Below are 10,737 nucleotides of genomic sequence, written 5' to 3' on the forward strand. Positions count from 1 at the left end.
AGAGCATGGGAAGCTGAAAAGTCCTTGACTAGTGTAAGCACGACTTAGCGACAACTAAAACATCGGTGTGTTATCAACATTATTCTCATACTAAATCCAAAACACAGCACTGTACCAGCTACTAGGAAGAAAATTAACTCTATCCCAGCCAAAACCAGGACACCTGTGCGACAAGATCTAACTGTGTGTTTATCTATTTACAAACATATGTAATTTGGTTCAATTAATTTAGTTTAATACTAACCAAATCCTCATGGATGTAAATCTGTCAAGTGAAAGTAGACTCTTGAGTACTGTATGTTTTGTATTGCCAAATCTAGTATATTAAATGCAAAAGGTGGTAGTACTCATAAGTAATAATGTTTTATCTTTCGCACAATCCGGTTTTTGTGTCTCTACCAATAAGGTATTAAAATGAGAAACATCATTTATTACTGATGTTAATTTTAGGATGAGTAGAATGTAATAAATCAGTCACAGCAAGTGCGCAGAAAGCAAAACCCATGTGAAAGCTAAGTTTGAATGTTACGATAATATAAAGAGTTATTTGTTGACAGTATTTTGATAATATATTTCTAATCTGGCAATATTCCAGCAGTTATTAATTGTTCAAGTTGGATGATTTCCTTACATGATTTAGTAGAATTTTAATGTAATCTTTGGATAACATGTCAATTGCTAGCCTGTAATAAAATACTGCAGTACTCTTAATTGCTATATGAAATTCCTGAATGCAGCTGATTGCTGTGACAGGTTCACTATTCTGTTCTGAAAGCGGGAATGCATAAATATCCAATTAGGATAATACACCATGAAATTAATTTTTGTAGAATAAGTTACATTCAATTTCTGAATACACCAAATTAATTAAGGATTATGTACTGCGTTCAAAATAATTAGGCAAGGTTTTGCTTTACTTTAAAATATCATGCCTGTCCATGCTTCAGAATACCTGTGGGGACTTGGGGTTGTGTGGGGAGGACTTAGCTAGCTGCTGTGTAGTTAAGGTTTAGAAAATAGAATCTTAATTAAACTATTAAACCACTGCAAAGCCATATACACAGGTTGCCTTCAAATTTGATATACAGTTTCAAGTATGAAATTCTAAAGTTTTGGTGCAGCTATGTGAAATGCTTAGTCAGGAAGTTCTAGAGATGTAGCTGTCTGACCTGCCTTTAAAAATTTAAATTTTATTTCTTTAGGGGCAAAGAGAGGGCTTGTGATTTTTTTTTTGTTTGTTTGTTCATTTGTTTTATTTTCCTTTTCTCCCCACTCTGCAGTTTCAATAGCAATTTATACTATTGCCTTTTCTGAAGTTGAGCATCCAACTAGAACTAAGAGGAAGGTTCTGCTGAGGCTGCAAGACTGTTAACAGGGTTTAGGGTCTTCTGGCTGGAGAAGGATATATTTGAAAAACAAAACAAAAAACTTAGTTTGGCCTATGGAAAAGGAGACTTAAATTCATCTTCTTACAACACTTAATCCATGGCTACTGTTTTAATTTCTTATATACAATTTTTATTTTGGCCAAGGTACTAAAGATTTGTTCCTGAAAGCATTTACCCTAAGGGGAACAAAGGAAGATGGAATAAAATTTGAGATTAATGAAACAGTCATTCATTTCTATATAATGAGTATTTTTCTTTGGCTGCTTTGATTCAGAAGGTTGTCCTTTTGGGGTTTTGGTTCGGTTTTGGTTCTTTGTTTGTTTTTTTCTTTTCAACAGGGAACCTTTATATAAAGTGAAAAGCCTGTATGCTGTTATTCATATGTTTACTGGATGTTTCTGGATATATACTTGGATGCTTGTTGGTGTTTCTAATGCTTCTTACAATATTAGATAGTCTTCTAAATGAAAGTATCTGTTTCTAAAAATCAGTGCAACGTATAGCACATTAACTGTGGTATCTAGTAATAGGGATGGAGATTTCAAGTAAGGTGGCTTTAAATGTTTTGGCAGGTGAAGTTCCAAAGCAGGTGAAAGTGAAAAAACTGAAGAACCTAAAAACTTTGGACTCCAAACCTGGTAATAAGTTGCTTCAGAGTTAAATTACCAGTATTTTAATTTTAAAAAGCATACCTCATTTTCCCTTTGGCTATATGCTGCTTTTTTTCTTTAGGTGTTTATACCTCTTACAAGCCATACTTGAATAAAATACAGTACTCTTAATTGCTATATGAAATTCCTGAATGCAGCTGATTGCTGTGACAGGTTCACTATTCTGTTCTGAAAGCGGGAATGCATAAATATCCAATTAGGATAATACACCATGAAATTAATTTTTGTAGAATAAGTTACATTCAATTTCTGAATACACCAAATTAATTAAGGATTATGTACTGCGTTCAAAATAATTAGGCAAGGTTTTGCTTTACTTTAAAATATCATGCCTGTCCATGCTTCAGAATACCTGTGGGGACTTGGGGTTGTGTGGGGAGGACTTAGCTAGCTGCTGTGTAGTTAAGGTTTAGAAAATAGAATCTTAATTAAACTATTAAACCACTGCAAAGCCATATACACAGGTTGCCTTCAAATTTGATATACAGTTTCAAGTATGAAATTCTAAAGTTTTGGTGCAGCTATGTGAAATGCTTAGTCAGGAAGTTCTAGAGATGTAGCTGTCTGACCTGCCTTTAAAAATTTAAATTTTATTTCTTTAGGGGCGAAGAGAGGGCTTGTGATTTTTTTTTTGTTTGTTTGTTCATTTGTTTTATTTTCCTTTTCTCCCCACTCTGCAGTTTCAATAGCAATTTATACTATTGCCTTTTCTGAAGTTGAGCATCCAACTAGAACTAAGAGGAAGGTTCTGCTGAGGCTGCAAGACTGTTAACAGGGTTTAGGGTCTTCTGGCTGGAGAAGGATATATTTGAAAAACAAAACAAAAAACTTAGTTTGGCCTATGGAAAAGGAGACTTAAATTCATCTTCTTACAACACTTAATCCATGGCTACTGTTTTAATTTCTTATATACAATTTTTATTTTGGCCAAGGTACTAAAGATTTGTTCCTGAAAGCATTTACCCTAAGGGGAACAAAGGAAGATGGAATAAAATTTGAGATTAATGAAACAGTCATTCATTTCTATATAATGAGTATTTTTCTTTGGCTGCTTTGATTCAGAAGGTTGTCCTTTTGGGGTTTTGGTTCGGTTTTGGTTCTTTGTTTGTTTTTTTCTTTTCAACAGGGAACCTTTATATAAAGTGAAAAGCCTGTATGCTGTTATTCATATGTTTACTGGATGTTTCTGGATATATACTTGGATGCTTGTTGGTGTTTCTAATGCTTCTTACAATATTAGATAGTCTTCTAAATGAAAGTATCTGTTTCTAAAAATCAGTGCAACGTATAGCACATTAACTGTGGTATCTAGTAATAGGGATGGAGATTTCAAGTAAGGTGGCTTTAAATGTTTTGGCAGGTGAAGTTCCAAAGCAGGTGAAAGTGAAAAAACTGAAGAACCTAAAAACTTTGGACTCCAAACCTGGTAATAAGTTGCTTCAGAGTTAAATTACCAGTATTTTAATTTTAAAAAGCATACCTCATTTTCCCTTTGGCTATATGCTGCTTTTTTTCTTTAGGTGTTTATACCTCTTACAAGCCATACTTGAACAAAGATGAAGAAATCGTTAAACAGTTACAAAAGGTAATACTGCAAGTGTTGTCTTAATGGAAATTGTTTTGTGTACTGTGGTACGGTGTTTTCATTTAAGGCTGAGCTCTGTCTATGTAACTGAAATGAAACTGGATTCTGTTTCCTTTGCCCCAATTTATAACTGGATGGGTATACACCCTCATTGTAGAAGAAGGGCTGCTGCCTTGTTAGCAGTTTCTGTAACAACATGAATGGTAGAACTCAAGAAGTTAGCTTAATAATTTAGAGAATTGAAGTGATTGATCAGTTCATCTGTTTTGGGTTTTCCACCCTTGCCATCCCCCTCTAGTCTTTTTGTTCTATAAGTCTTATGCATGAGGTGTGTAAGAATCAGAGCTTCCAGACTTTAACTGATTTGCACAAGTTTGTTTATAGAAATTTTTCTTGCCTTGAATGTCTTTACATGAAAATAAAAAATCAGCAATTGAAGGCATGAATATCTGTGCAAAAGGACTTGACACTATTGCTTTCCTTTCATGGTTCAGGGTAGGGCATACTATGTGTAAGCTTATGGCAAATGCATACAGAAACACTGGAATAAATATTCTTAAAAAAAACCCCACAACGACTTACGTATTTTGGGGTAACAGACGTATTGTGATATTTTATTTCTTTTTTTAAGGGTGTACAACAGAAACGTCCTACAGAAGCACAGAGTGTGATTCTTCGGCGGTATTTTTTGGAATTGACGGAAAGTTTCATTATTCCACTAGTGAGTTCTTGGACTAATGGGTTTTTTACATATGTAATATGGAGTAGCTTTTTTGGCGTTAGCCTGACTGAATAAGTCCAGTAACTATCTAGTAACTAGCAGTGTACCCCTGGGGCCAACACTGGGTCCAGTACTGTTCAACATCTTCATTAGTGATCTCAATGATGGGGCAGTGTGTACACTCAGCAAGTTTGCTGATGGTACAAAACTGGGAGGAGTGACTGATACACCAGAGGGTCGTGCTGCTGTTTGGAGGGACCTCAACAGGCTGGAGAAATGGGCTGACAGGAACCTCATGCAGTTCAGCAAAGAGAAGTGGAAATTCCTGCACCAGGGGAGGAATAAACCTATGTAGTGGTATATACTGGGGGCCGCCAGGCTGGAAGGCAGCTTTGCAGAAAAGGATCTGGGGGTCCTAATGGACGTGAAGTTGAACATCAGCCAGCAATATGCCTTTGAAGCAAAGAAGGCCAATGGTATCCTGGGCTGCATTAGGAGGGGTGTTGCCAGCAAGTTGAGGGAGATGATCCTTCCTCTCTATTCAGTACTGGTGAGGCCATACCTGGGGTATCATGGCCAGTTCTGGGCTCCTCAATACCAGAGAGAGATGGAGTTACTGGAAAGAGTCTAGTGAAGGGCCACTAAAATGATTGAGGGGCTGGAGCATCTTTCATACGAGGAAAGGCTGAGAGAGCTGGGACTGTTTAGCCTAGGGAAGAGAAGGTTCTGGGGGGATCTCATCAATGTATATAAATACCTGAAGGGAAGATGGATCCACGTTCTTTTCAGTGGTGCCCAGTGACAGGACAAGAGGCAATGGGCACAAACTGAAACACAGGAGGGTCTGTTGACCATCAGGAAACACTGTTCTTACTGTGAGAGTGACTGAGCACTGGAACAGGTTAGGTTGCCCAGGGAGGTTGTGGAGTCTCCATCCTTGGAGATACTAAAAAACTGTCTGGGCATAGTCCTAGGCAGCCTGCAGGTATGCTTGAACAGGGGAGGAAAGAGGGGAGTTGGACCAGGTGACCTCCAGATGTCCCTTCCAACCTCAACCATTTTGTGATTCTGTGAATAATATTTAAGCTACAGAAATTTACCATTAAGCTATGTCTTGACTTTTCTGAAATACTGTAGTCTTACATTTCTTTAATTATCATACTTAGCATAAAAATGAAGGCCGTAGCTTAATGTCAAAAATGAAACATTTATATACCTAGACAAAAGGTTCAGATCTCAAAAAGGAATGCTTCTTTGTATATGCTGCTAGACTGCATTTTCCGATGCTTGCTTGTGATGTACTGTGTAGCATTTATGCAAACAAAACTCTGTGTGTGTGTGTATTTTAACATGGAGTTAAGGAATTTCCAAGAAGGAAACTTCTCTAACCCTTCCTCAACACTTGGAACCCCTGTCCACTGTTGAAATTTTTTTTTTCTTTCATTTAAGCCTAAGGGTGTTTCCCCTGACCTTGAGAAACGTCAATATTGGAAAGGTAGAGTTAGAAAGTACTTTGTAATGAGAAGAGCTCTATCAGTGTATACTCTTGTAGTAATCTGCTATGATAGCTGAGGGGATACTACAAGGTAATCTTTCTATTAATATGTGAAAGATCAACCAATTCAACTGGTAAATTAGACTTGCTTAAATTTTTTCCCTTAAATATTTATTCTGTCTTCTAGTGGTAGTGCTTTTCCATACAAATCAGTAAAGTTTAGAGAATTTTTCCCTTTTCCAGTCATATTTGTACACTCACTACGGTTATGCTTGGCATGAGAAACTGTTTCTAGCATACCTTGGTTCCTTTCATCTGCCTTGTCCAGACAGAGCATTTCATTACTTGTTCTCTAGGCAATTAATTTAATTCTCTTCTTCGCAGACTTACTTATCTTTGCAACTCCATTTTACCTATGTTCTATCTGACTTTCAAAGAACAATGTCTGTCTCCGAAGGTAGACAATTTGGGTTTTGTTTTGGTTTTCTTTTTTTGTTCATTGATTTTGGAGGTTTTTTTGCCATTGGGTTACCTGCAGTAGACAAATTTCAGCAGTCAGACCTCCTTGGGCAGTTGTTTTATGGCCTCAAGGCAGCTCTTTCCTCAGATTACTGCAGTATTTGCAGGATTTTCAAATCTTGCACCTACATCAAGCATAAACAAAATTTACAAGAGACTTTTGAGAAAAAGACAATGTCTCCACTTAGATTCAGAGCATCTAGAACTGGTAAAAGAATTATTATGAATCTCCATTTTATGTCTGTCTCATTTCCTGTCAGGAAATGTTAATGGCTAACATGATGTAGCAGGGGCTACAGAATTTGCTTTCTCTTACCTGGTCTCAGTTTTCCTCATTATTACTGTTGTTTCAGAAAAAAATGGGCAAATGAAATTTAGTACGGATGGCGATTTCAAACACTTAAATACACTTGGGGAAAAATCACATATACAGAGCTCTTCACTAGATTATAAAATCAAAGATGAATATAGGTTAACTGGGATAGCTGATCCAACGCCACTGCTCAGAACAAGGCCAATTTGAATATATAGCTAAATATCAAACCTTGCTTTACAAGTATAGGCATAAACTTTTGGACAAATTCAACACACGTATGTCCCCTGATTCTAGAGAAGGCTTTGATCATTATCCTCATGCTTTGTCTTCCTCATAGGCAGTAAATACAGCTTCTAGATCACTGGTGACTGCAATGATCACACACAGTACTGCTCTTTCCCCAAGCCTTGGGTTTTAGAGTATAAGACGTTTTCATGATAATCTGCCATTTTTCAGTCCTGCTCTGCTTGGCCATAAACCTGATTAGCTTTACATCCGTGGGGGAAATCCCAAAACAACATTGAAAGCTTTCAGAGTTTTGCGGTTTCCTTTTTCCCTTTTTTTTTTTTTTTTTTTTTAATAAATCTCAGCAAAGAGCCTCCAGTTTTTGTTCTAAACTGTAGAAGAGATGAGTCCAGCAATCTGAAGGTTCATAGTGAGGCTAATGGCATCGAGTTCCTTCAACCATCATTTCTATTCAGGAATTTTCCTTCTGATTTTGTTCTTTTATCTTTGTCTATTAGTGATAAGCTGGTTTGTTTTTTCTCAGAGTCTCATGAGAATGGTTTCTAGAGAGTAAATCTCAAGACTTGCTTTTTCCTCCCAGCAGTTTCTATATGCCATTCCTGTGAAAGAATGATTCACACAAGGGTTTGCTTTATCAGGTGATACTTTCTTCTGTTTTGGCGTGTGATAAAACAGATTGTGAGGAAACTGCTAATTCAGGTGACTCTAGAAGATGTTATTAAGATTTTACAAAGGAGAGACTGTCACTGAATGCTGAGATACATCTACTTTGTATCAGGGCATCACACGGAGAATAGTTTTTCAGTGGATCAGAATATTTTATTGTACAGCATCATGCTATTCTGGAAGTGACAGATACCTGGTGTTTTGCTCTCTAAACATGGTACTTCACCTGTTCAAATCTCTAAGCCAAAGTTAGGGGGCAAATTTTGTCTCACTTCTAACCAGTCAGCAGAGTTGTTTGGAATGCTTTATGTTCACGGATTTATGTTTTGTGTTTTTTTCTTCTGGGCAGACATCTCAATTTGCTGAAACAAATTTTAAAACAGGAACTTGTATCTAATGTAATAGTAAAAACTTACCGGTCCTGTACACTGAAATCCTGCTGTAGTGTTTGCAGACTCCTGACGTACCTTTATGCTGACAAATGAATATTGTGTTTACGTTGCTGAATCCATGCAGATTTGTAGGCTTTGACTTGCACTGAAATGGAAATTTGTCATCTCTTTTCTAATTTGTGCATTAAGATAATGATAAATATGTTCTAATATGCTCTTACCTAGCATTTGGAGGTATGAAGTCTGAGTAATGATGGACTTCACCAACCCAAAAAGTTCTGTGTGAAGTTAAGTCATTTCTCTGGGCCAGTGGTTAAAATTGGGAAGTGATACCTCAGGCATTGGATGTTTATGTATCAGCTGCCCCATTCTGAGCTCTCTAAACGCTTTTGTGGATGACCTGAACTTTGCATCGTTTTAGAGCATGCGTGATCAGGTCCAATTTCTGTCTGCAAGAATTGGGACATCCCTAGACACTTGTTTGTCCTTGGGCGTTAATGATTAGAGGAGTCTTTCCTTAAAATTTGTCTTTCTCTCCTGTTCTTTTGATACATGATAGACATATAGGGTGAATCTAAAACTTTTCCCTGGCATTCCCCCATCTTACTCAAAATTTCACTTCAAGCGAGAAACTTAATATGTTTTCTGTCATAAATCTTAAATTTATACGGTGAGATCACCCTTTACATTCTCTTCCACAAGAAAAGTATATGGGGGGGGTCCTTTGTTTTTTCAAAAGATAGAACTAGACTTTTCATAATGTTATGGAAGCTGATTATGTTCATAGATCAAAATGTATGGCCATTTATGTACAATCCCTTTCAAAATGTATAGCAGCTTATATTGATGTGCTTGTGTGAGCTGGCAAGGCGGAGCTGCCTCCTGTCATCAGACCTTAAGCTTCAGTAGTGGCCTTGTGGAGGAATGTCTCCACTATTCATATGTTAGATAGCCAGCTGGGGGCTCTAGCCATGCCTTTGCCAAGCGTTGCTACTGCAGAGATGCCTGCAGCTGATAAGTGTTTTGTAGGTTAGTTCTGTATTCAATGTTTGTATGAGGGACTCTGAAAATTACTTCCAAATACTTGATACAAAGTGGGATTACTGTTTGGAATGACCCATGATATGAAGGTACCTGCGGACTGTCACCAAAGAAAAGAGAGATTATTTAGTAGTGGCTGGAGTTCAGGGTGTATATATATATTCCATGTATACATTTGCTTCCTGTCTTTCCCTCATGTCCTTCTTGAATCTTGCTGACATAAAGTTCTGTAGTTGGGAAATACAAATGGTATTAGATAAGCTCCTTCTTACGCACTCATGTGGTAAATATGCATGACCCCACCCTGTACCAATACTTAGAAGAGAAAATGCTGTGGTCACAAGTGATAAGTAAACATACACGTGGACTGTGTATCTTTAATACTGGTTATGCAAACAACCTCCCTTTTTCCTTTCCCTAGGAACGTTATGTGGCGAGCCTAATGCCTTTGCAAAAATGCATATCACCATGGAAGGTAAGGAAATATAATTTGAATGAGCTGGAAATTGGTGATTAGAGAAAACAGTTATGGCGTGCTAATGATTTTTTTCTTTCCATAGAGTCCACCACAGCTGAGGCAGTTTAGCCAAGATGACTTCATGAAGACACTGGAAAAAGCAGGACCACAGCTCACATCAGGTTTAAAAGGAGACTGGATAGGACTTTACAGGTCACTTCTTTCATCAGCATAAAAAATTAAATTATATAAATGAAGACAAATCAGTAATACAAATGCTCTTTTCCTGAGCAAACTTATCAGTATTGATTTGAGTAAGACTTACTTTTAGAATATATGCTTTAATAGGAATTGAGATAGTGCTTAGTATACTTCACTCGCTTAAATCTGTTTCTCTGTAACCTGTTAATGGTTTTCATAAGTTGCTACTAACACAACAGGTCTCTGTATAACAGTATTATTTGTGGGTTTATTTCTGGTTCTAACTTGATTCCTCCTTCCAATCAAACACAAAGACAAAAATGAGGATATTTCAAACTGAGCCTTGCTTTTTTCCTGACAAAATTCCTAATCTATTGTCTTTCAGACCCCTTTTCTTTACATTGTTTTCTCAATCCTTGTCTTGATTAATAGAAGCACCTGTTATACTCCACTTCAGAATATTACATTTTTTTGAAAGTAAACAGAGAAAGGGTCCTAATATCTTCTTCAACCTCAAACATAATTACTTTAAATTTGATGACGTAGAAAACGGAGTGTTATCAAAATTGTAATTAAAATATAAAATGTATTTTGCTTCGGTGTTTTACCAGGCATTTTTTGAAATCGCCCAACTTCGATGGTTGGTTTAGGAGCCGGCAGAAAGAAATGACACAGAAGTTGGAGGCCCTTCATTTAGAAGCACTCTGTAATGAGGTTAGAAAAATGTGTGCTTATGATTATATTTATCATCTTGTAATAAAAATATATTCTCCCTCAAGTCAGTTTTACTCCTGTTGTTTTCATTGGTTGAACATAAAAATGTTGACAATTTTGTCAAGTCTGATCTAGCAAAACATGAATTTGTTAACCAAGTACAAGCTCAAACTAACATAGCAAAGGAGAACAGTATGAAATACAGTTCACTTTTTTATAACAACTGTCATCATTTGCAAAATGTATCTTTAGACCTTTTTTGTTTTGTTGTGTATTTTGAAATTGAATATTCCCCCCCCCCCAAAAAAAAAAAAAATTTTTTCTT

General features: G+C 36.7%; 1 protein-coding gene across 1 annotated transcript in view; it reads left to right on the forward strand.

Annotated features, from left to right (window-relative positions):
* The window catches only part of DENND6A (DENN domain containing 6A), a gene marked incomplete at its 5' end in the record, with an annotated part of 32,706 nt that overhangs the window by 17,185 nt on the left and 4,784 nt on the right, over nt 1-10,737 (forward strand). Inside the window, 6 exons of the mRNA XM_009284567.2 lie at nt 1,961-2,026; nt 3,580-3,644; nt 4,276-4,365; nt 9,462-9,515; nt 9,601-9,710; nt 10,310-10,412. Coding sequence (XP_009282842.1) covers nt 1,961-2,026; nt 3,580-3,644; nt 4,276-4,365; nt 9,462-9,515; nt 9,601-9,710; nt 10,310-10,412 — 488 coding nt within the window. The remainder of the gene's footprint in view (nt 1-1,960; nt 2,027-3,579; nt 3,645-4,275; nt 4,366-9,461; nt 9,516-9,600; nt 9,711-10,309; nt 10,413-10,737) is intronic.

This window comes from Aptenodytes forsteri, unplaced genomic scaffold (genome assembly GCF_000699145.1).
Source record: "Aptenodytes forsteri isolate BGI_AS27 unplaced genomic scaffold, ASM69914v1 Scaffold53, whole genome shotgun sequence".
Taxonomy (NCBI): domain Eukaryota; kingdom Metazoa; phylum Chordata; class Aves; order Sphenisciformes; family Spheniscidae; genus Aptenodytes; species Aptenodytes forsteri.